Source organism: Natator depressus, chromosome 19, assembly GCF_965152275.1.
Source record: "Natator depressus isolate rNatDep1 chromosome 19, rNatDep2.hap1, whole genome shotgun sequence".
Taxonomy (NCBI): Eukaryota; Metazoa; Chordata; order Testudines; family Cheloniidae; genus Natator; species Natator depressus.
The window spans coordinates 12,919,084-12,945,365 of NC_134252.1; the positions used below are offsets into that span (position 1 = coordinate 12,919,084).

At 52.3% G+C, this 26,282-nt stretch overlaps 1 protein-coding gene across 6 annotated transcripts in view; it reads left to right on the forward strand.

Annotated features, from left to right (window-relative positions):
• Positions 1-26,282, forward strand: part of PTPRU (protein tyrosine phosphatase receptor type U) — a 309,921-nt gene that overhangs the window by 69,655 nt on the left and 213,984 nt on the right. For all 6 annotated transcript variants that reach the window (XM_074934544.1, XM_074934543.1, XM_074934545.1 and 3 more), the window contains exon 2: positions 24,255-24,383. In XM_074934544.1, the coding sequence (XP_074790645.1) occupies positions 24,255-24,383 (129 nt within the window). The remainder of the gene's footprint in view (positions 1-24,254; positions 24,384-26,282) is intronic.

Here is a 26,282-nt window from a genome sequence, read left to right on the forward strand (position 1 = left end):
AAGCTGTGATGGCTGCAAATGAGAGACCTCAGCAGTGGCAATTTTAAAGTCTTCATTGGATAAAATGACAAGCTAGGTAATTAACAGAGGGTTGTTTCTCTCCTCCGTAAACCAGATTCACCTCTACCAGAATGCCGCATGGGATGCATCTGTGTCTGTAGCATCTTCCCTGCCTGGACCTCAAGTGCTTTACAAATGTGAATTAAACCCTACAGCCTGGTATTCGCCCAGTTTTACAGATGGGGAAACTGAGGCACGTTACTTGCCTCAGGTGTAACAGAGTTGGAAATAGAACCCAGGAGTCCAGACCCATAGGCCCCCCCTACTCTAACCACTAGATACGTTCCATCTCCTCGCAGGCTCCAGGCTGTTGTGGTCACGTCCTTACTGAAACCGGCATTGTGTTAGCCCTGGTCTACGCTACGACTTTAGCAGCGTTAGGTCGATTTAACCCTGCACCCGTCCACATGATGAAGCTATTTTTGTTGACTTAAAGGGCTCTTTAAATCGATTTTGGTACTCCTCCCCAACAAGGGGATTAGCACTAAAATCGACATCACTGGGTCGAATTTGGGGTAGTGTGGACGCAATTCAACGGTATTGGCCTCCGGGAGCTATCCGAGAGTGCTCCATTGTGACCACTCTGGACAGCACTTTCAACTCAGATGCACTAGTCAGGTACACAGGAAAAGCCCCGGGAGCTTTTGAATTTCATTTCCTGTTTGGCCAGCATGGTGAGCTCATCAGTACAGGTGACCATGCAGTCCCCCGAAAGCGGGGGGAACTGGATCTGATCGCTCTTTGGGGAGACGAATCCGTGCTATCAGAACTCCGTTCCAAAAGACGTAATGCCAGTATATATGCCAAAACCTCCAAGGGCAAATGTGAGGTGTTTCCAATGCTCACAACTGCAGCAGTGAGTGGAGCGGGCTCCCGCTTGCAGTGCTATGGCGTATGCGCGGGCAATCCAGGAAAAAGGGCGAGAAATGATTGTCTGCCGTTGCTTTCACAGAGGGAGGGAGCGAGGGAATGATCACTGACGACACGTACCCAAAACCACTGGCGGTTTCCTTGTCCATTATCTCAATTTTTTTTAATTAATAAAGAATGCATGGTTTCAAAACAATAGTTACTTGATTTTGAAGGGGGGAGGGTGGTTGGCTTACAGGGAATTAAAATCAACAAAGGGGGCGGGTTTGCATCAAGGAGAAACACGCACAACTGTCACACCATAGCCTGGCCAGTCATGAAACTAGTTTTCAAAGTCTCTTGTGATACGTAGTGTGCCTTGCTGTGCTCTTCTAATCAGTGTCTGGCTGCTCAAAATCGGACGCCAGGCAATTTGCCTCAACCTCCCACCCCGCCATAAACGTCCCCCCCTTACTCTCACAGATATTATGGAGCACACAGCAAGCAGCAATAACAATGGGAATGTTGGTTGCCCTGGGGTCTGACCAACAATGCCAGGGAGCTTTTAAATGTCCAAAGGCACAGACTACCACCATTCTGCACTTGCTCAGCCTATAGGTGAACTGCTCCTTACTACTGTCCAGGCTTCTTGAGCCATGGGAGCAAAGGGTAGGCTGGGGTAGGTGAAACTGCACGGTGCTGCCGGCTGGGAGAGCAGCCTGAGGCAGAAGCCTGCAGCTCGCAGGAGATCAGGATAGCAGAGTTGCAGCGGAAGCGGTGGAGCGAGCAAAACACCATGGAGGAGGACGGCTCGCAGCCCTACTGCACCGTCTGCTGCAGAGTTGCAGCGGAAGCATTGGAGCCGTTCACCATTGATGCGAAGGCACCCAGGAGCTGCTGCTGCTGTGTGGCCGAGGCAAAAGAGCAGGAGCCCTGGAGCTGTTTCATGTGGAATATGCGCCTGCAAGACTTCTTCACCAGTGACAAAGGACAGGAATATGATGCACCTAAAATCTAAAAAGGCCTGCACATTTCCCAGAGTCACTACCCTTGATAACAGAATGTCAATGATTGCATTGGCTACGTGGATCGCAGCAGACTTGCCCACAACAGCAGCGGTGACGGTGAGCTGAGTGGGCTCCCGCTTGCAGTGCTATGGCGTCTGTGCGGTTAACGCAGGAAAAAGCCACGAAACGATTGTCTGCCGTTGCTTTCATGGAGAGAGGGAAGGGCGACTGACAACATGTACCCAAAACCGCCCGTGACAATGTTTTTGCCCCATCAGGCATTGGGAGCTCAACCCAGAGTTCCAATGGTGACTGGCAGGAGCCTACGACTGAGGCGAGGTAGGGATAGGGGGTGAGGGGTTCCCCTGGGAGGGGGAGACCCTGCAAGTGAGGGGTTACTGCCAGGGGGCAGCACCCTGGCATACAAGGGGCACCGGGTCCGGGAGGGACACGGGGCCCTGCATAAGTGGGACACCGGCCTGCAGAGAGCGTTCCAAGCTTGGAAGTAGAGCTAATTTCCATGACACCAGCAGGAGGCGCTGCAGGGGTGAGTCCCACACGCTTACACCCCCCATCTCTGTTGATGCCTCTCAATACCGACCCGCAGCCCCCTGCTATTCCAGCCCTTGACAGCTCCATGCTACGTCCTCGCTTGGACCTAGGGTACCTCTCACCTCCCTTCACTTGCGACCTAAACAAGACCCAGGCGCCCTTTCGAGAAGGAGAAATGTTCCTTCTGAACGGAGCCAAGAACATTCATTTTGGAATGTGCACAGGAAATATGTTTTAAATAACTATTCGAATACAGCTCCCTCTGCACGAGGCGGAGTAATAGAGACCTCGCTGCATGGGACCCAGAAATGAGTCGTTATGGGGGGGGGGTGGGGGAGAGCTGGGTTTTCATTTCCCACCAGCTGCACTTTAAATTAAAGCATGTGGCTGAAGCAGGGGATTGCATTAAAGGCGATTGTAATTCACAGGGAGCAAGGATCCTGAAGGTATGCTCCTGTGATTGATGATGCGGGGCCCGCAAATATCCTGCCTGCAATGAGATGCAGCCCGTTCTCCTGACATATATTTCCCCTCGGCTGGCTCTGCTCCTCCTACTTTCACTTCCGCAACCCCTGGTGCCCCTTGCTCACTGAGGGTCTGATTTGGGAGCACCAGGTTCCCTTGGCTTGGGGGGCGCTTGCCTGCGGGCAGTCTTGTGCAGGTGGCAGCAGTCGGGCTGACAGCCTTGGTGAGGGAATCTCAGTGTATCTGCGGGTTGGGGGCAGCACAGGGTGAACTGCCCTGGTGCTGATCTGCCAGTGGGGCTCAGTCCAGGCTCGGCAGCCTGGGTAGTTCTTGGCCTTTCAAGGCAAGGGGACCAGGTAGAGCAGGCTGAAGGGTCGGCCGCTGTCTGACACTGAGAAGCTGGTGATGGCGAGGGCTATTCAAGGGGATGGGGGTGTGTGTGTGTGCGCGCATGCGCGCACACTGCCCTCTACTGGCTGGAACCACAACTGCTCAACCGTGTGTCATAGGCTCTGTATCACCCTTCTTTTGCTCATGTGGCCGGGGCTTGTGCTTTAAGGAGCACGAGGGGTGTCTCTTCTATTCCCCTGGATGTGCTGAATGGCTGCTGCGTAGCATAGTACCCTAAATGGCCCTGGCTGCGTGACGTGATCACCAGGCAAATGGAGATTTTAGAGGCAATTCTGTAGTGGCCAGTGTGGAAAACATGCTGGGCTTTTGATGGACCCCAGCCACAGAGTTTGGCTATGGATCTGCTGTTTGGAGGGGTTTGGGATTTGGTTCGGGCCCATCCTTAGCTGGCACCCGCAGAGACCTCGGGTGGGGAGGCAGCTCCCACTCAGGACCAGAGTTTTTCAGAACCATTTCTCCAGTACCCCATGGCTGCCTGTTTAGCAGGAAAGAACGGACGCTCACCCTGCTGCAGCACTTTGGTCTGACTGCCAGCCACCTTATGGTGCTGTGTGACTTAGGCCACATCAAGCCCTGCCCGGTTTTGCAGAGGGAGAGCCTGCACCAGGCCGTCTGCACTGAAATCCACTGCGTGCAGAGCAACAGACTTGACCCAGAGCAGGTATAAGGTAGGGAGCCTTGCCTAGTAGTTAGAAAACACAGGAGTTAGTTAGGAGTAGTTAGAAGACACAGGAGAGCTGCTTTCTGTTTCTGGCCATTGACTCACTGTGTGACTTTGGGCAAGTCACTTTGCAGTAGTGTGTGAGGGTAAATACCTTAAAGGATTGTGCAGCAGTTTGAGATCTACTGATGAAAAGCACTAGGTAAGATACGAGATGGGTTTTATGATGATGATTTTATTGTTTGTAATGTTTTCTTAATACAAATCTTACAAACACTTTCTATCTAGGTGACTTGTTTTAAGGAAACTGATGAGGAGAGAAAACAAAAACAGTCTCCCTGGGAGAGCACGGTGTGGGAGACTCACTCTGTAAGACTTCGCATCAGCCAATTACCTCTCATCCATGCTCGCTAACAGCTAGGTAGCTGGACTGCTTACTTCTGAAGGTGCAGAATGATTTGGTAATGGAAGGGTAGCCCAGTGGCTGAGGACATGGCCTGGGAGTCAGGATATGTTGGTTCCATTCCTAGCTCGGCTGCTGCTATGCTGTGTGACTTAGGCCACGTCACTGCTCTGTGCCTCAGTTTCCCCAGCTGTAAAATGAGGCTAGTGACAATTACCTTCCTTTGCCAGTCGCTTGGAGAGTTATGAAAACACGGTATTTCAGCACCTAACACCCCACCCAAGCTTAATATGGTTAATTTTTTGTGCGCAGTTATATTCAGGGCTTAAATTCAGCTGGAGCTGTCTGGGGGTGGGGGGGCTCTGGGAAAGACTCTGAGAGTTTAAGCCCTGGTTATATTCCTGCTGCGCAGGTGGCAGGGATTCATTTGGAGACGATAAAGAAGCCACAGGGGCCTGAATAAACACATGGCAGCTGTTGAGCTTGTGAGGGTGGAGATGAATGGTGGCCCAGGCCAGCCGTTCCTCATCTTAAATGATCCTGGTGTGTGGTGTGAATTCTCAGGAGCTAGTGCAAGGCGTAACGTGTCCTGCTGAGTACAGGATCCTGTTGCTAATTCCAGGGGAGAGTAAGAGGTGCAGTGAGCACAGGAGGGGCATGGTGGGGGCAGAGAGGGAGATGCAAGAAGGTTTCATGGGGTTCTGAGGAGCCCAGCAGTTCAAAGGCTGACTGTCTGTGGTCATTGGGTTTATTTATCCCCTCAGGGTGGGGATCTGGGCCGTGTTCCTGGAGGGGGAAAGGATCAGCCTTTGTAATCCTGATTCTGTCGAGACAGAATCGAGAGCCCTGAGAAATGGCTGGTCGGGGACCCCAGTTGAGCGTATTAAGAAAAGGAGGAATGAATAGCACATGCTAGAAAGCAGGGCTGAGCGGGCTTCCTGCAGGCAGCTCTGCAGACGCCCCTCAGTCCTGACCTGCAGCCCCACTGCGACTCCAGTCCTGCACCTGAGAGAGAGGCTCAGGCACCTAACTTCTGAGCCGTGGCAGTCCCTGCTCTTCCAGTCCCCCCTCCCCTCCCCCACACACACCCAGGGCCGGATTAACTCTCCTGTGGGCCCCAGGCTATTAGATTTTGTGGGACCCCGAGTTTGTCCCAGTTTGGAGGATCCGAGTGGTGACTTGTTCAAGATGGGTGAGTTTTCTGATATAGGTGGGGGAATGGGGACAGTGAGGGAGCCAGTTGAGACCATCCAAACTCATTACACGTGTGGTCTCTCCTTGTTGGAGCCAGGATTAGAGAGAGCCGAAGGCCATGTCTAGGCTGGGATATTTTAACTAACCTTTCCTGTGCACGGTTCAGCTGTACGGATGGGGAAGACACTGGTGTCCTGGAGACCTCCCCTGCGCTGGGTTAGACAGCATGGTCGTTAAAATGCCAGAGTGCTCTGCCTTCGTGCTCCTCCCCCCGTGTCTCTGACCTGCCCAGGCTCAGATGAGAGAGACAGTGTGATCCCAAACGAGAGAGACATAGTTAGTCCTGGCCCTGCTAGAGTCTCTGAGCAGGACCATGAATCACTCTGTGCCTCAGTTTCCCCTCTGTACAATGGGGATAATTAGGCTTCCTGTCTGTTCCAATTGTGAGATCTTTGGAGCAAGGGCCGTTTCTGATGTGGGTACGTACCGCACCTAGCACTGATCTCTGGTGGTGCCTCTGGGAGCTACAATACCGCCTAGTAGAGTGCGATCCCATTGTCGTCCTGTTGGGCCAGGCCAGAGTGGACTCCTCCCTGACCCCCTCCCCGAGTACACGAGCCCCTGGCGGTGCGTCCATCCTGCCCCTTACTAGCCCCATCACTGCCATTCTTCAGCAGGGTCTGGCTTGTCTGGAAATGTCACTGGGTGGCGTCCTGACGCTGGCTGTGTACTGGCTCTCGATGATTGCCTGAGCCTCCGTGAAAGGCCAGTGATTAAAAATTAATCAAGACTGCTAAAGGTCACCTGTGTTTTCTTTCCTGGCTGCTGTGCCTGCCGTGCTGTGCGGTGTCAGTGGGGGGATGCATCGAGTGGACTTAGGGCAGCTGTCTTGGAGGGCTGGCTGCTTTGGGGCCTGTTCCTTGGCGTCGGGCATATGTCAGATGCCTGTGCGGGAGCCCCCTGCCCTGCCCAGGCAAGCCCAGCCTGAGCCCTGATGCAGCATCAGAACAAAAAACGCTCAAGTTGCGCTGAGGAACAGCTGGGGCGGCCGGGAGCTGAGCTGACCTCCCCACAAAGCAGAAGGAATTCAGACCTGTGGCTCCTTGTCCCCTGCTCTAACCACTAGACGTCCGCCCCCTTTCCCAGACCTGGCAATAGAACCCAGGAGTCCTCACCATCCCCTCCTCCAGTCTCTGCTCTGGCATCATTCCATTTGCTCTGGAGGTTTGGAGGCAGGCGGCTGGTTCCTCTTTTGAGCCCTTTTGCTGTGGGTTAGGCTCTCTTTGGTGTCAGGGCAGCATCTCGGGCAGAGAGCGCCTCCCCTTGGTGTATCTGAACCAAGCCACTCACCCTTCCGCTCTCCTGCCCCCCAGGTAGAACAAGCCCATGTCAGGATAATGGAGCCTGTGTTCAAATCCGTGACTGCGTCAAGCCCTTTAGTGCGGGAGCCTTTTAAAGGTGGCTCAATAAAAGAAAAGAGAAACCCATGGCACATTTCCCGTGGTGCATTAGGTTAAACTGAAAGGGTTTAAGTGTGTAATTAACTTTCAAGCACGAGGCCCATAGTCTAAACAGATCAAAAAGCACAAGGCAGACTCCTGGGCAGCCATCCATATTCCTAGTGTCTGTGCAGGATTTAATTAGGCTCTGTCAATTGCACAGGGTCGCTTGTTCTTTCTTTTCTTCCTCCTCTCTTCTCCTCCTTCATTTCTCCTCCGCTTTCCTCCCACTATCTGCCCCATGCCATCTTTCCTGCTGCCCCCTAGTATATGGAACATCTCTTCCCTGCTAACGCCTGCCCTCCACTCTTTCCACCCCTCCTGCCAACCCCGGCCTGGCGTTAAGCTTTCCCCGCTCTCCCCGCCTGGGATGTCTCTGCGCTGGAACCCGCTGTCCCTCTCAGTTACTGCTGGGCTGGAGTCTCCTTGTAATGCCTATTGAGGGGGGAATGGATGGGCCGGTGCCCCAGACACTGACCTAGTGGGCTGGTCTCAGATGAGTCGCTTCACCTTGCTTTGTGCCTCAGTTTCCCCATCTGTAAGGTGGGGTCGATAGTAGCTAAGAAGTTGTTTTTTTTCTAAGTTTTGCATTTCCTTCTCTGTTCCTGAAGGAAACCCAGGCAGCTGGGTGCACTGCTGAGTAAGGGGCTCACACTTGGGACTGACGTGACCTGGTGACCATGGGACTGATGTGAGGTGTCAGCTGAAAACTGGGCCACAGCTCACCAGACAGTCAGTCCCTGCTGCGTCCACTGTGTGTCCTTCCAGCAGGTTCAGCATACAGTGCATGGGCGGGCGTGTGTCTCGATTTAAACCGAAACCACAGTGACGCTGTAAAGCTAACAGTGCAAGGTGCCGGGTTTATTGACTCCAGATCAAACATACTCTGTACACCAGGAACTACTCATTTCTCTGGTCACTGCCAGATCTGCAAACTCTTGGGACCTTTAGCTGGCGTGGGCATTCTCAGTCGTGGCATGCGGTCTGGAGGCACAGGACTGGGGTCCCCCAGCACGGAAAAGGGCGGGATTGAGCGCGGCAACTGGCACATGGGGGACAAATCTGTGGATGGGTGTTCTTCAGCCTTTCCCTGACTGTGACCCCGTGCTGCAGCAGAAAAAAGGTTTTGGGTCTTCCCCTATCTCACCAGAAAGAAAGGGAACCCCCCAGGCCGGGTCATGCTTCCCCAGGGAAGCCATGCTGTTGATGTCCAGGGAGGAATAGAATCCGGTTGCCTCTCCCCACTCTTAGTTGTCCTGACTCTGAGGGGTCAGGTCTGTCCTTGAAGAAAGAGCCTTTTTTACCCAGTCACTTGAAATAGCCATCTGGGTGTCCCACCGGCCGGTAATGCAAAGCTGGGAACATCTGGAATCTGGCTGAGTCGCCACCCGACTCCATACGCTGCCAGTCTTGCAGTAAGACTAGGCCCGGGCATGGAATGCTGCTGTGTTGGGCACGTGCTGGCTTGTTCTTACCCCTGGGGCACCCTGGCACTCCTTGCTCTGCGGCTTCTAACTTCCCGAGTCTGTCTTCCTTCCTTCCTTTCTTTCTTTCTTTCTTTCTTTCTTACTTACATTAACCCCCCAGTTTAGTCCTGCCCCCCGAGCATTATCCGGAGAGTAACCTGTTGTTAACTGGGTGCACAGCCGCAGTGCCATGCCAAAGCACATGCTGGCCCTGCTGGGCTGACAACTTCGCATGCCAGCCTGCCCTGCTTACGTAGCGCGTTGCTGGCAAACTGTGCTGGCCACTCCCCAGAGACCACTGGACAGTACCACTGGAATAATGACCTTGCAGAACAAGCCTGGCTTTGAAAGAGGCAGGCAAGGAGGTGTGAGAGAGTTTGGAAGAGGTAAGGCACTGGCCTGGTATGTGGGAGTCGTGGCTTCCATTCCTGGCTCTGCTGCTGATTTCTTAGGCCCAGATCCTCGTGTATTTAGGGGCCTAACTTCTGTTGTAATCAATAGGAGTGAGGCGCCTAAATACCTTTGTGGATCTGGGCCTTAGTTTCTCCGTGCCTCAGTTTCCCAGCTGTGGAATGGAGATAAGGCTGCTTCTCTTCCTCCCAGCGGCGTGGTGCGGATGGGTTCAGTTCTGTGTGCCCAGGGATGGGGCCGGGCAGGTGCACAGGTAGCAATTTCTTCCGCTTGCCTGTGCCTGGGAGCGGCACCGCTGTTCCTCTCATAGGGTTGGGGTTGCATGATGTCATTCCAGCTGGGGCCCTTGCCAGCCCCCTGCAATCTGGTGCTGCCTGAACAAGGCTATTAATAGAGCTTTTCCCCCTGCCCGTGCAACCCTTCCAGGCCAATGCACTGTCTGGGAAGGCAAGCTCAACTCAATGGGCAGAAACCTCCGTCTGAATTCTAGCAGCTCCAGTGGTTGAGCCCTGGCCAGCAGGGACTGGCATGACCCTTGCCAGCCAGTGCACGGATCCCACCCCTGGAGCATGCTGCAAAATAAAGAGGCAACTCCGAGGTCGCCGTGACCTCCAGGAGTTGACCGGCCAACGCTCTGTACAGCCTGGCTCTTGGTCAATGGATGCAGTGCGCAGCTCACAGTGTTAATTTCCAGCCCTCTGGCCAAGTGATCAGTCCGTAGGCTAGGCAAGAGTCTGTATGGTTGTACATTGCATACAAGTTAATTGGTGTGGCCTGCCGGGTTGCCTTGTGGTTCGAGCTGTGATGTGGGAGGTCTTGGTAGAGTTCCCATGCACGGCTCGCTCCAATGGGGTGGAGGGGAGGTAACGTGCATTTGGGGTTGCTCAACCACCAACCCAAATGTAACAAACCTCAGAGGAACTTGAGAGTCGCACCCTGGACAGACTCATCATATAGCTCTGGGTGTCAGAATTGCCCGCTGCCTTTCTCAGCGTGTACGAGACATCCCTAAGTGCAGCAGAATCTCGTTTCACACTAGCACTAAGGCTATGCATAAACCTTCTGCTAAACCAGGAGTCTGGATCATCCAGGCCTCCCTGTTACTCACCAGACAACTCCTGGAGCTACTAAACTCCACACGGGGGGAGCTACTTTGGGGGCAGGCTTGCATGGGAAGCGGATGGCCTGTAGAGTTTACGAGCTCTGGCAGGATAACCCCATAACCAGCTGTTGGGCAATCAGGTGCTTTCGATCAATGGGAGCATGGCGAATCGGAGTTCTCCCATGGCGGTTTGTCAGGAGCTCCCAGCTGACTTCACAGTGGCAGGTGCTCCAGTGGGTGAATGTGGCTATCCTGCCGTATTGCCCACCTGCTCGCTAGGGGGGAGTGTTAGGCTGCTCTCAACAGCTGGGGATCTTGGATGTTCATCTGAACAACAGGATTCAACCAATCAGTGAGCGTGGACCTGGCCTGTAAATCTCACGAGAGCAGCCTTGAGCCCATCTGCATGTGGCCTCTATTGAAAGCACCCACAGACATGTGCTCATGCACTCCCAGGACAGATGTTGATCTAGCAAAGCTCCTGTAGACGTCATGGGGATGTATAGTGAAGAAAGACTGCTGCCTGGGTCTTCTGGTCCTCTGGGCTGGGTGAGATGCGCAAAATGGTCCTTAATGGCTGTAATTTGGAAGAGCAGGCCAGCATCTTCAACTCTGAAACCACTGGTGACTCCTCCAAACCGCCTGATACCTGCTCGGTCACGGTGTGGGGAAAGGAAACGATCGGTTCGTCTCTCAACTGGTGTTTTACCCAACTGCTTCCCCTTCTGGTCAGGGTGACCAGCATCCTCACTTGCTTAAGTACTGCAGAAGCAGAGCCGAGCGAGCGCAAGTCCAAGCATTTTGGATGGTGTGAGCACCCAGCATCTGAGGGTCTCAAAGCATTTTGTACATGAAATTGGCAGGGCTTCCTGCTTGCCCAGTACATAGATGGATATAACTATCCCCATTGTACAGATGGGTACTTTGAACTCTGCATGGCAGGGCTGGCAGCAGAACCCAGGAGTCCTGGCTGCTCTGGTCACGAATGACTGGTGAAGCAGCGATTGCTGATGCTTCAGACCCAGGCAGACTAAAAGCCTTGATTTTTTAAAGCTCTGCTTAGAGCTGAGGTTTTCAGCCTATGAACCTGACCCTGGGCATGGCAGGGAACTGGGGACTGGGCTAATTCTATTTGTCTTTCCGTGGCTGATGGAAGATGATGACTTCTAAATAGTGGCCATGAGATCTATAGCTGGGACATTTGGAATTCATCTGTTTTAATCTTAATTTTTATGGTGCTATCAGTCTTGCAGTGGAAAGAGGCCTGGAGGCCACGCCTGCTCTAGCAATCCACAGGGCATGGAGCAGTCAATGCAGCTCCTCCTGGCCCCTCTGCCCTCGAATCAGCCTTGACCTGAGAGGAGCAGCTGCTGAGATTGGAGGGAAGGTGGGATATTAATCAAAACGTCACCTTGACATTCTTCATGGCAGGGCCACAGAAATGCAACCAGCGCTGGGGTGGATGGAGCAGCCAACTTTTGCACAGTCTGATTTGGGTGAGGAACTTTGGTCTGGTGCATAAGGGGAAAATCGTCTTCTTCTGTGCATAGTGCCACGGGACTTTAATGGTCATGCACCTGTAATATACCATGGGTGCATAATTATACACCCCCTCCAGGAGTGGAGATTGAACCTGGCACCTTTAATAACAAAAGCACAAGCCTTTTCTGCTTGAGTTAAAGGAGGGCTCCTTGAGCCGTGAGTAGCAGGCTGTAATAATGACTGGAACGAGCCATTAGGGGAGTTGTGATCACGTGCACTAGGCCAGTGCATTACAAAGAGAAGATAGGGGCTTAGGAAGTGGTCAGCAGGATTTAAAGGTTGCTGGATCATGCCAGATCTCCATTATGGTCTAGTAGCTTAGGTACTGGGCTGGGAATCAGGAGAGCTGGATTCTAATCCTGGCTCTTCCTCTCGTCTGCTGTATAACCTTGAGTGGATTTCAGTGCCTCGGTTTCCCTCTTTGTCCACTGCTGTCTGTTTACACTGTGAACCCTTTTCATAGAATATCAGGGTTGGAAGGGACTTCAGGAGGTCATCTAGTCCAAACCCCTGCTCAAAGCAGGACTAATCCCCAATTTTTGCCCCAGATCCCTAAATGGGCCCCCTCAAGGATTGAACTCACAATCCTGGGTTTAACAGGCCAATGCTCAAACCACTGAGCTATCTTCCCCCCACCCCCCCCTTTGGGTAGCGACTGTCTCTTACTATATGTACGTACAGCGCTTAGCACAATGGGGCCCTGATTTAACTTGTGGTGGCCTGTACTTGCTACTGTAGTACAAACGATTAGCTGGGTTTTTTTTTAACCACTTTCCATTCCAGCAGCTGTGTAAGAGTTAATGGCCAAGCACTGAAGTGCAGCAGGCTGCTGTATCTCTCATGCTGTCTACCAGGGAAGCTGTTTTCAAGGCCGTGTGCATGTATGTACAAAGTTGTTGGCAATACGGAGCATCCCACCCAGCCTAGCTTCATTTCAGCTATAGATCGGGGGAGAGGAAGAGAGAACAGGCCCATGCATAAGGAGCAATAACAATCAACCTGTCCAAGGAGGGGAGATTGATTGGCTCGGACAGCTGTGTATTAGCTGGCGAAATATCCATTCCACATAATTGCATTTTAAGCTTCCGCTGGTGACTAGCAAAAATTGTTTCATTATGGCAACATATTGGATGGAATGACAGGCTTTCACTGGCAATTTCTTGATCAGAGGTAAGCAGTTTCTAGGCGAGGATGTGAAAATGTTTCGATTTGGCTAATAGCAGCTTCTGCATCTTCAGAAGCAACTGGCAGAGGTGATGGTCCTCTTGGGGAGCCCAAACAAATAACCAAGCATCTTGGAGAGAGGAAAGAATGCTGCCTCACAGGAGGCAGGCAAAGCATGCAATCACTATTTTTGCAGTGGGGAAACTGAGGTACAGAAAGTCTTGTGCAAAATTTCACAAGGAGTCTGTGGTAGAGTGGGGAACTGAATGTTGATTTTCTGCAGCACAGTCTGGTGCATTAATCACTAGGCCATTCTTTCTCCCTGCAAAGCTAGGAGGGAAAAGCCCTGTTAATTCACCTAATGTGCCAGGTGTGCAGGTGGCTTTTGAGATGGGGACATGGGCTGAGACTCAGCAGACTCATTTCACAAAGGTCATCAAACAGCTGTAAGATGGTAACAAGCTTTGGCCTCCACTGCCCCAAGCTGGTGGGAAACTGGCACCCCAGAGGTGAGAGGCATGGCATCCTACTCGCCAACCAGCGCTGCTTGGGCTCTGCAGGGAGCTGTCATAAAACTTCCCCCCCTTTTGGGAAAACCAAGCACTGAGCCTGGGCTCTGACCCCACAGGCAGGGCGAGCGGCTGTTCTTTTCCAACGGCCCCTCCTCCAGTCTGGTCCTCTGCTTGTCGGGTGGTTCTGTGCTGGCTGCTGTTAATTTAAATTACCTCCGTGCCCAGGTTTCCCTTTGCTAAGACAGGATGAAGGAGCCAAACTCCGCTGGGGATGCAGGGGGGTACAGCAAGGACCCTGCTGGCAATGGGTTTCCTCTTCATACTTAATAGTTCTTTTTCTTTCATCTGCTTTTGGGGGGTTCCCCTCTTTTTCTTCTCACACTTTTTCTTTCTCTCTTTTGCTTTTCAGGGTTGCCAGCATTGGCTCTTTTTATTGTGAGTCTTGATGGTTTTCCCAAAGCCCCAGCGCTTGGACTCATGTGATTTACAGCAACTTTCATTAAAAAAGAAAAAGTTGGTTTAGCCCGCATGGTTGCAGTGCAAAACTTTGAAAGCGTGGCCCAGAAAGGCTCAGGAACCAGAAGGCTTGGGGTCTTGTGGCTTAAAAATCATGAGGGTTTTTTTCTTCTTAATCGCTTGGTTTTCAGGGCCTGGCTCCTGAGCTTTGACTGCTTGATGTAGACACTGCGGCGTGCTGTCCCCACCGTTAACACTGCTCAGAGGAGCAGCTAGATTTAATCAGAGAATTCAGAGGAGGTTTGCGGCTTCCCCTAGCTGCAGCAGCTTCCTAGTCTGTCTTAGCAGTCAGGGCAGCCCCAGGGAAAAGCGGTTACCCCTAGGGAGCGGGAAGGTGGCATTGACCCATGGAAAGTGGAGTAGCCAGCATGGAAATTGCCCTCCCCATCACTGCAGCTTGGCGCGCTGGGAGACTCGAACTCCGATCCTGTACGGTGCTGGCCAAGGGTCTGAGCACGGGCTTCTGTCCGGAGTAAAAGAAAATAGCAAACAAACGCTCTGGAGTTGGGAGAGGAGGAGGGAAAGGGCCTGGGGGCTTGGAAATGTGGAGCAAGAGGGGACACGTGTGTGTGTGTTTACAGCTGTTGCTGGTTAACAGCAGTCCTGATATTAACAACTTCCCAGTAATAGAAACGTTTTGCTGGAAACCCATCCCACTGACTTCAACACTGCTTATTGACAACTTTTTCATGCACTTTCCCTGGTTGAAGCCTCACAAACCTCCCTGCGGAGGTTTTAAGGGTTCTAGTTAGCGTTGATTAGGCCTGCAGCCTCCCCACCTAGCCACAGGCTTCCAGGACTCCAGGGAGAGGTACTGTGCACATCCCAGCGCTGTCTTCCCGGGCTGCAGGCCTGCAAGCCTGTCTTCCACCTGTTGGCAACCTTCAGATGACATCAATTTTGCTAATGAGAAGAATGTACTGGCTATGTATTTTTCCTTTAAAACTGTACCAGCAAGCCAGGGGAGGGGAGGCCTGGGGAAGGTTCTAAGTAGAAGCTCTACATTAAAGCAGGGCCATTAGCCTTAGGGATAATCCTGATATCCCAGAGCTCCTTGTTCAGTGTTAGAAGAAAGCGACATTCCCCATTGTCTCATAACGGGAAAATGAGGCAGCATCTAACATAGTGGTGCTGGAGGGACGGTGAACAAGGGCAGGCAATGGGAATCTGCCCTTCGAGATGGTGTCTGCCAGCATCCGCCGTCTCTGTGTGGTGGAAGTGCCCTCGGGTGGGTGGTGGCCCAGGCGTGCTGTGGTGCAGCGCCCCGGGGATACACAGAAAGCTCATTAAGAGCTTCTCTCCAAAGTGCTGCCTTCCCAGAGCTGCTTACACGCAAATCCATCTCCTGGCAAGGCCCAGTGCGAGAGCTGTGTTCATTTTCTACCTTCGGTGCATTAACAAAACACACATGGGGTTAAAAGCAGAATGGGGGCAGTGGGAGAAAGTGGCAGAACCTGCCCTTATCTGCATTTTATATTTTCATGCCCCTCCTGCCTGTTCTCTAGAACAAGCCCTGAAAGAGCGTAAATCCCAGATTGTTAAAATGTTCAGAGTGCGGTGGGCCAGATTCTGGTCTCAGCTACCCTGCAGAACCTGGCTCCCCAGGCATTGCCCTGTGCTAATTTACTGGCTGGGCTGCAAATGTGCCCCCTTTGTAAGGGCACTAAATAGGGAAACACGTATTGGGACAGGCAAGTGTGTGTTATCCCATCTGAAAACTCTTCTCCTCCTCCTCGTTATGCCCCAGCTGCTATTTCCTGCATAGCTTTGGCTGTAAAGTATTTCTTCACACAACACAGTCAACCTGTGGAACTCATTGCCAAAGGACACTGTGAAGGCCAAAAGTATAACTGGGTTAAAAAAAGAATTAGATAAGTTCCTGGAGGATAGATCATTCCATGGCAGTTAGACAAGATGGTCAGGGATGCAATCCCATGCTGTGGGCTTCCCTAAATCTCTGGCTTCTGGAAGCTGGGACTGGATGACAGTGGATGGATCACTCGATAAATTGCCCTGTTCTGTTCATTCCCTCTGAAGCATCTGGCACTGTGGGAAAGCAGGATACTGGGCTAGATGGAACATTGGTTTGGCCCAGTATGGCCGTTCTTATGTGACATCACCAGTTCCCACAGTATAACTTGGGTGCAAAGTCTTACAGATAATTTCCACTGAATGCATCCGATGAAGTGAGCTGTAGCTCACAAAAGCTTATGCTCAAATAAATTTGTTAGTCTCTAAGGTGCCACAAGTCCTCCTTTTCTTTTTTAGATAATTTCTTAGTTGCTCTCAAGCTGGTGCAGTAAAAGCTGGAAGATCTGAAAACTCTTGTAGCCTCTAGTACCTGGCTGGATGCAGGGTACACCACAGTTAAGCTTGAAAACTGTTGCTGTGGTGAGAGGAGTGGGGAAGGTTGATTCTGACAAATAGTCAAAGAAATGGTTCTACCTGTCCACAGTCACCAGCATAAACTGCAAAGTGACTGTTAGATTTCACTGTTCTTTATTTCTTCCCATTGATGCTTAGACTGGAAGCTCCTTGGGGCGGGGATTGTCTTTTTGTTCTGTTTGTACAGCACCTAGGTATTTTTGTAATCTGATGGTTTTAAGCAAATCTCATAACTTGTGGGCTCCTGATTCATGCTTTTATTTTTAACATGTGGGGATGGCAATAATGTGTTCAGATGCAGGATTTTTGTAGGGAAGATGGAGGCATTGAGGCCTCCAATTCAATCTCCAAACACCGCCCACCCCAAATTTCCTTTAAGGATTCTAGTTAGCGTTGATTAGCGGGCAAGTTCCTGTTCCAAGTAGTACTATAATCAGAATTGCCACTAGGGGGCACGCCAAACCCGGTGCACCTATTGCAGCCGCATTCCGTTACATGAAGTCGTGAGTTCCATCCTCCGGACTGCACCTGTGTCTGGCACCTTGGCTCTAGTTCTTGTAACAACCTGTTTTTAAATAAATGTTTTGATAAAAACTTGCGAGCATAACAAAGCTACCTGCTGCTGCTCACGCGGAGAAGGGCAGCTGGCTGGCCGTGGAGTTCAGCTGTGGAAGGGCTGTGTTTGTATTTCAGTGGTTCTTCAAACGGCCTCTTTGTGCATCTCATGCTGATGTTCCTAACAGGCAAACCACATAAGGCTTGAGCCTCAATGGGGAATCACTCCAAAATGGGACAGACTGGCCACGCGACCCACTGTCCTGTCTCTGACGGTGGCCAGCAGAAGATGTGTCAGAGGCAGGTGTAAGAAGAATGCTACCATAACAGCTGTGGGGTAATCTGCCCCCCCCGCCCATGGGTCGAATTATGGTCGCTAGCAGAGATGGGTTTAAACCCTGAGCACAAGGTTTAATCCCTTCCAGAACTGGGATTAGTCCTGGTAACTCTGCATCTTCCTGGCCCTTCTCTGAACCCCTAGTGGGTGTAAAATGGGGCTGGAAACCTCAAAGAAAAGCCTGCACCTCCTCCCAGAGTATTTCCACTTCTAATCCCCTTGGGAATGCGTTTGTTTGGGGAATGGGATTTCAGTATTTTGTACCCTCACCAAGCTTCAGTCCGTGCTCAGCTCCAGGAATGAGGGGCGGCTGCCTTGCTCCAGCATGCTGATATTTTATCTGCTTCTCTCACGGCTCCTCCTCCCCCTTTCCTTTCTAAGCCAAACTGCACTAAGCGTGTCCGTCTCATTGGAGGCTGAGCTCGCTTTTGAGAGTGCGGGGAGGAACTCTGGGGGGTGAGCAGTGCACGCCCCGTCAACCCTTCCCTCTCCCTGTGGCCCTGGCCCCTCGTTCGTGGCTGTGCTCGCGTTTGTTCTTGTAAGCGAAGCAGGGCCTGCTTTGGCCTGTATGCGACGAGAGAACTGCCATGAAAACTCAGCTTGCTGTTGGTCACCCAGCAGGTGCCATTACTGCCTCTGTATTACTCCTGGTAGGCAGGCTCTGTGCACCTGGAAGTGCTGGCTTTTGGGTGGGATGTGAAGCTGAGACCCTGGTGAGTGCTGAGACACCATGGTCCTGTAGGGGAAATCAAGGCCTGAATTAGGTATCCTGATGTCATGCAATTCCCAATAAATCCCTCCTGGAAGTTTCCCTGGACTATAGTCCCATCTTCACTTCCTGCCCTAAACTGGTGGGGACAATGTTGCTGTGGGTTGTTTAAGCAGCTGCCATGCTACACCCCTAAGGTGGCTGCATTGTAGTGGCAGGCGAAGCCATTCCTTGTATGTACTGCGTGGTATTTAGAAAGTGCTTTGGGGGGTCCTTTGGGATGACACATACCCAGGCATTTTAAGGAGACTAATCAATGTTGCACTCATGCATTTAAAAAAAGTGATTCTTTTATTATTCCTGTATTGGCTGGCACAAGGGGAGAGCCTGGTGTAGCTTCAAAGAACTGCCAGCTGGATTAATGTGCTGATGCGTGTGCTGCCTCACCCCTTTAGCCAGGCCCTTAAATCAGGTGGGAGGTGTGGACAGCAGCCTGCCCATGTGGCAGGCACCCACTCCAGTGCACTGGGACCCACTTTCTGTTCATTTCTTGTATTAAATGAGCTGTGGGTGCAGGCAGGCACCCTGTCCATTTGTCAGCACTGAATATTGCTTTGCCTTTGGGTGGGTGCAGATCCAGCAGCACTGGGTGGGACAGAGCCTTTCGGCGGCCTTGGAGAGACCTGTGTGCAACACAACTGTGTCTGCTCTGGATCCATGCAGCCCTCCTTGCTCCCTGCGGTGGGAGGAGCCTGACTGCAGGGGAATTTGTGTCTAACAGGAGTGTGATCCTGCAGTTCAGGGCCCCCTGCTGCATAGGGGGCAGGGAGCACTCCTCTTCCTGGCAGGCAATCCAGTGTGGTTTTCCTTATTATACTGACTTGCCCCGGGTCGCCCAACAGGCCAGAGCCTGGACTAGAACCCAAATCTCCTGACTCGTAGCCCAGTGTCCTAGCCATTAGGCCACATTGCCTTCCCTAGTCCTGTGAGGGAAGATTTTGTTTATCTTAAGTCAGCTGAGACCAGGTGTAACTCAACTGCAGATAGCTGCTCTTACACCACAAAGCCTTTTGTACTGGCTTATCTATATTGGTTTAGTCATGGATGTAAATGAATTATGCCATTAGTATTAGCAGGAGTGTTGTAAGCAAGACATGAGAAGTAAATCTCCTGCTCAACTCTGCGCTGATTAGGCCTCAGCTGGAGTATTGAGTCCAGTTCTGGGCACCACATGTCAGGAAGGATGCGGACAAATTGGAGAAAGTCCAGAGAAGAGCAACCAAAACATGACCTCTGAGGGAAGAGGGGAAAAAACTGGGTTTGTTTAGTCTGGAGAAGAGAAGACTGAGAGGGGACACGATAACAGTTTTCAAGTACATAAAAGGTTGTTACAAGGAGAAGGGAGAAGAATTGTTCTTGTTAACCTCTGAGGATAGGCCAAGAAGCAATGGGCTTAAATTGCAGCAAGGGAGGTTTAGGTTGGACATTAGGAAAAACTTCCTGTCAGGGTGGGTAACCACTGGAATAAATTGCCTAGGGGAGGTGGTGGAATCTCCATCATTGGAGATTTTTAAGAGCAGGTTAGACAAACACCTGTCAGGGATAGTCTAGATAATACTTAGTTCTGCCATAAGTGCAGGGGACTGGTCTAGTTGACCTCTCGAGGTCCCTTCCAGTTCTAAGATTCTCTGCCAGTAGCACTGAGGTTAGGTACACAGAGTGGAAAGCCGCCTCTCCCCCAGGAGTTACCAATCTAACTAGAGAGAGGCTGGGAGAGGAAACTGAGGTACAGAGAGGGGACGGGACTTGCCCAAGTTGGATAGTGGCAGAGCTGAGAGTAGCCCCAGATCTCCCAAGTCCTAGTCTGGGGCCCTGCTCACTGGACCAAGCCGCCTCTGTGGTGGAGCGTCTAGTTAGCCGGTGGGATGGGAACTTTGGCAGAGCCTTGTGGTGGCCTTTGGCAAAGGCTGGCTCAGGGTGGATCGACGCGAGTTGTTCTCTGTGTTGGAGGAATAGCTCAGGGCCCTGGGCATACCCATGCTGGTTTTGGAGCTGTTGCAGCCAACCGCTGCTGAGTATCCAGCCACCCACCATGGCGCACAGAGAGGTGGAGTTCACCTGGGTGCAGAGGTATGTGTGGGTGGTCGGAGCTACCTTTGTGTAGGGGAGACTGCGCCTCAGGGAGTTGGGGTGTCGGTGCATGAGGGGGTGCATCTGTGTGTGTTGGGGGATAGCGTGTGAGTGAGTATTGAGGGGCCAGTGTACATGCATGTGAGGTGTGGGGCTCATGGGTGCCTGTTTGAGGGGAGTGCCCTTGTCTGTGAGTGCCAGGGGCGAGCTGCGTGGGCGCTGGGGTGCTGGCACGTGGTGGGATGAGCATGCTATGCCAGTGTGTGGGAAGAGCAGCATGTGTGTGCACACACAAAGCGCGCACACAGCAGCCAGCACCCATCAATAGGCTGTTGGCTGGAAGGGGCTGCTCCCTGTCTGCATGTGGGGGCAGGCCGGGCCTGTGGTTGTGAACCCACTGCTCCCTGCTTAAGGAGTAGGGAAATCCACTCCAGGGGCATTAGTGGTGCCAAGCCCCGTGCTCTGGCCCGCATGTCCCACAGGCTGTAGAGCCATCCTGGTACTTGCCTGGGTAGCAATTTCCATGCTAGGCCCTTGTGAAGCTGCTAATTGCCTGAGCACAGATTCCTGAGCCCCGGTGAGAACTGGCTGATGTAATTTGTGGAAAAATAGGAAAAAGCGAATGAAATAACACAAAGGGCTGGGCAGAGCCTGAGCACCGGCCTATTTATGGGGTATTTGCCTTTGTTCTTTGTGCTTGCTCAGGGGTTTCTTAATGGGCTGCTCTACTCAGCCCAGGGGGCCGGTATTAATTATTACCGAAGCCTTAGCCTGCGTGTAATCTGTGGCTTTAATGGAACAATAGGTCAGTGTTTAACAAGCCAAGCTGTACCAGTTACATGCTGTACAAAATCAAATCCCCAGCTCCTTTTTTGGTTTGGCTGGTGCACAGATGAATGAACATAAAAGCATCCCGGGTCCCGGCCATGGGGGAAGTATTCATAGGATGAGACATCAGAGCGCCATCCTTCTGCAGGCTGGAGGGGGGCGGGAGGCTAGGGACTGCGCTCGGCTATATCAGACGGAATCACAAAGCTGGTTTACCTTGCGTATGCGCTGGTGTTTCTGGGCATTTTCTAACCAGGCTTGCTGGCATTAGCTATGCTCAACCAAGTGCCTTTCCCCGCTCTGCAGTCGAGGGAGCCAGTGGGGTGCAGTGTTCAGTGTTCAGCAGCAGGACACCTGGTTTCTAGCCTGACTTTTCTGCTTTGTTTTGCTCTCTGTAAAGCCCTTTCGAGAAGTTTGGGACCCCTCCCCCCCATTTTGCCTTCTGCCAATGTTACCCTTTTGGCAAACCCTATTCCTTCCTTCTGCCCCATTCGCGCTATGCACAGAGCTGTACGTCATTCCACTGAGATAAGATTATGACCATTTTTCAGAGTAACAGCTGGGTTAGTCTGTATTCGGAAAAAGAAAAGGAGGACTTGTGGCACCTTAGAGACTAACCAATTTATTTGAGCATGAGCTTTCGTGAGCTACAGCTCACTTCATCGGATGCATACTGTGGAAACTGCAGAAGACATTATATACACAGAGACCATGAAACAATACCTCCTCCCACCCCACTCTCCTGCTGGTAATAGCTTATCTAAAGTGATCATCAAGTTGGGCCATTTCCAGCACAAATCCAGGTTTTCTCACCCTCCGGCCCCCCCCCCCCCCCAAACTCACTCTCCTGCTGGTAATAGCCCATCCAAAGTGACCACTCTCTTCACAATGTGTATGATAATCAAGGTGGGCCATTTCCAGCACAAATCCAGGTTCTCTCACCCCCCTCCAAAAACCACACACACAAACTCACTCTCCTGCTGGTAATAGCCTATCCAAAGTGACCACTCTCCCTACAATGTGCATGATAATCAAGGTGGGCCATTTGCAGCACAAATCCAGGTTTTCTCAACCCCCCCCCCCCCACAAACTCACTCTCCTGCTGGCAATAGCTCATCCAAACTGACCACTCTCCCCACAATGTGCAGGAGAGTGAGTTTGTGGGGGGGGTGTGTGAGAAAACCTGGATTTGTGCTGGAAATGGCCCACCTTGATTTTCATGCACGTTGTAAGGAGAGTGGTCACTTTGGATAGGCTATTACCAGCAGGAGAGTGAGTTTGTGTGTGTGGTTTTTGGAGGGGGGTGAGGGGGTGAGAGAACCTGGATTTGTGCTGGAAATGGCCCAACTTGATGATCACTTTAGATAAGCTATTACCAGCAGGAGAGTGGGGTGGGAGGAGGTATTGTTTCATGGTCTCTGTGTATATAATGTCTTCTGCAGTTTCCACAGTATGCATCCGATGAAGTGAGCTGTAGCTCACGAAAGCTCATGCTCAAATAAATTGGTTAGTCTCTAAGGTGCCACAAGTCCTCCTTTTCTTATTATGACCATTGTTGTCTTTCACTTTAAAATGCTGGGGGCCAGCGGCTGTGAGTGACAGCTGGCCTTGCAGCGATAGGGATGTGGGCGGGTAGCTGAGGTATTTGCACTTGAGCCTGGCTCTGATCACCCTACCCCTGAACTTTGGAGTGGGGTGATAATCCAGATCCACATTTTGTGGCTGTCCCCTATGTCTATAATACCCAACCAAACCACTCCCAGATAATCTCAGCATCCTGGAACTCTGCTGCGGGTGTGGATCCAAACCTGCTCTGGATCCAAACGTGATCGGTGCTGTCTCTACATTCCTCCCTGTGTGTGAACTGCAGTGATCATACAGCTGCGCGATGCAGAACGTGGGTCCAAGAGGTGTCTTTGTTCCCAAAGCTGGCACCGGTTCACCAGGCACGCAACCTGCCTTCCCTTCCAGCCTCACAGGCGGGATAACGAGGCTCTTCGTTATTTTCTAAGGCTGGTTGATTAGACATGAAACATAACCAATCAGCAAGGGGATCATGACCCCGGCTGCCCCCGGAGACTGCCATTCCCACGTCTGTGTTTCATCCTTGCTGTATTTGGTACTAAACGTCTCATTCCGTGTCTGTTGCTTTCTGGTCACCCGGCTGCCGTTTTATGCTGCATTTAAAACAGACTCCGCATAACCATCGCTTTATTCCCCTCTGAACTGCACGTGTCTGGGATAGAACAGCTTAAATATCATCCCCGAAAAGCACTGGCAGCTCCCTGGGGACAAACAGCAATGCAAGGCTCTGAGTTTAGCTGCATCATCCTTGTTGGTGCTTCCTTGCAGGCAAGAGGGATGGGGCCCCATCACAGCTTATGAGGACTGGGTCTGAATGTGTGTTGGGGACTGAAGGGTAGGCCAAGCCAGGTGCCGATCACCTGTGTTAGTTCTGGTGTAATGCTTTACCCTAACGTGGCCTGGGCTGCCTCGCCTCGCCACATGGGGTCCCCCTATGGTCTGCATTAGAATAAGCCCCCATAGGAGGAGTAGCTGCCTACATCCTGCATGTGTGCATATCCTGTATTCCCTGCCCCTCCTCTCCTGCTGGAGGATCGCTGCTCTGGAGGATGCTGGAGGGCTGGAGCAGCATCCATCCTGATTGATCCCTGCCTGGGTGTGAACAGGAGAGCTGACCTTACCACTGAGGCCTTGCCCAGCTCTGTGCCCCCTCCCTCCCTGGCCCTGTAGTTCCGCTGCTACCGGGACAAGAAATAACCTGGCTATCTCCATTTAAAAATCCACCTTTCTGCACGGTGGCTCATTTCAGGGCCTGTAGGAGGGCAAGGCAGGCTCAGTGCCACCAATGCAAAGCTTAAATGATCCAGGTTTTCCAGCTGCTGCCTTCTGAATAATCTTCTCAGTGCCCCTGTCACCCCCAGGTCCCCTTCAGACGCGGGACTGGGCCGGGGAACGATGGGCATTATTCTGGGCTTGCTTGTGGGGAGCTTAAAGGGGAGAAGGTGGCTTTAGAAAGAGGGGAGGCCTCTGTCCGCTGGGGTGTGTGTGTGTTGTGTTGTGTTGGGATCCGTGTGTGTGTGTAGGTCTGTGTCTGCTGGGGGGGGTGGTGGTGTGCGCGTGCGCATGTTGGGATCTGTGTGTAGTAGCTGCAAGACATGCCCTGTGAAGTCCAGGGGAGTGGAGATTCGCACGTCAGCCTGCTGTTATGTCTAGGGTTAGAAGTCAAGTCCTGTTAGGGTGAGGAAGTATGAGTTCTCCTACCATAGCCCTGCCCTGGGGGTCTGCCTGCCTCATGCCATCTGTGAGGGGGGCTGGCAGGTAGTTTCAGCCAGGCATGAAGGTTTTTTCCTTTCTCTCACCTGGTCCCATTGGCACTTTTGCTGCTGTCCCGTTGCGGCCAAGCTTGCTGCATTTCCCATGGCACTGACTCTCTCTCTCTCTCTCTCTCTCCCTCTCCCTCTCCCCACGGCAGCCGGCTGCACCTTTGAGGAAGACGTGGATTTAAACCAGTGTGAGTACAGTCAACGGGAGGACGACGACTTTCAGTGGGAGCTAATCCGGAGCTATGTCATGCCTCACCTGACCTCTGACCTTCCTCATGGTGAGTCATCTTCTCCCATCCCCCAGATCTCCCATTAACACCTCCCAGTCTGAGCCCCTCTGAGCTTTCCACAGGTCAGACCTATGGGATCCCCTCCTGCCCAAACACAGAGCAGGCCACCTCCTCCCCACTGGCTCCCGCAGTTGCTAGGAGCAGATCCGCAGTACGGAGTCTGTCGAGGCAGCAGCCCGTCTATTCTCAGAGTTGTTGCAGCTTGTTACAGAGGAGACACCCATGCTGTGCTCTCTCTGGAAGACAGTACCTTGGTTCGTTCTTATGTGCAGTTTTCTTGATGCCATTTTAGAATGAAATTATACTGTGTGTGTGTGTGTGTGAGACTAATGCTTAGCTGAAACCCTACAAGAGAGAAAGATACAGGTGCTAAGTGACATAAGTTTAGCTGTGCTTTGATCATTGAAGATCTTGCAAGCAGTATTTTTTTCCCCTCATTGTCTTAGATAAAAGACCCTGTCCAGTAACTCCTGCTCATGCTGTGCGCACAAGGGCACATGCATGTGTGTGGTGGGGAGGGAGAATGGGCCAAGTGCAGCGTCCTGGAGTAACAAAGCTGCAATACTGCTCTTTCCATCTTTGGATCAGGTCGGGGTTGTGGCCAGCAGGTGTGCAGGCGAGCGCTGCTGGGTGACGTTTGCGCTGTGTTCCCTTCTTGAGTCCCCCGTCAGCTACATGTGATTCCCCCAAATGAATTGACTGGCTAATTCCTGCCTGTAAGTTCTTGGCCTGTGGCTCATGCAATAGCTGCAAAGGTTCAGTCCCTGCACCCGAGGTTGTATTGTTGGCTTTACCCTGCACGGCCTGGAAGGCGTTGCACAAGGCGAGTGTGACACAGAGTCAGGCTGATGGGCTCAGCAGTGACAGGGACTGTCCTCTTGGCTTTTCGGGGTTCTGCGGCACCTGCTGTTTTCGCCTGCGGTTAGCAGCGCCTGACAGGCTGTGAGTCTGTCCCTGGTGTCAGACGTGTGCTGAGTTCTCAGTCTCACAGATACATGTGATGCCCTGCACTGCGAGGATGAGCCCTGCTCGTCCCAGGAGCCTCAGCCTGCTAGAGGAGGTGTGCTGGCCTGGCCCTGGGGTCAGGGATAGGAATTTCCCATGTAATTGAGTGGGATGGCCATCAGCTGAGCCTGCCATAGCATGTCCCATGGGGCATCCGAGACGGGGGCGCTGGCACAATCCAACCTTGCTGTGGGAAGTCCTGGCTTTGTGAGTGATGTCGGCCTCTAGTGGCTGGGCTCACAGACAGGATAAGGGACCTACAGCCAGTGTTAGCTGGAGTGACTCTCTAGGGGCCAAGGGCTTGGAGCCGAAGGTCTGGGGTTCTAGCCCGGCTCCCCATGTGTGTCTGAATTATACAGGAGCCATGTGTATTGCCCGCCGCACATGGATCCACCCCATAGGGCTGAACTGCCTGCAGTCACCGGTACCATGCAAAATGGAGGCTTGCTTGTGGTTTCCAGTTTCCAGGCTGGGGTGATGGTGGCAGGATGCCCCCTGCTAGCCAAGGCCTGACGCTGACCCCACCTCCCCCACCTGAAGGAGACCCCTCGCAGCTGTCAGACGGGGGTGGGAGCACCTTGTGCCCTATTCTGCATCTCCACAGCGTCCCCCTGTTCAGCCCAAGTCTCCTTTTCCTCAGCCATGCTGTGATTCCAAGACGAGTGCTTGCTGGACACTGCACTCCCCATCTACTAGGGAGCCAGAGCCTCTGCAGCTAGAACCCCGTCTCGCCAAACATGAACCATTGCTAGTTTCCAAAAGGAACGTTTTCTTTTTCAAAAAGTTATTTGCGTTGCCTTTATTCCAGCGAGGGGATCTTGGCGGTTTTTAAAGGAGCAGCCTGCACTCCGATGGGAGGGGGGTGCGTGCTCACAGTGTTAC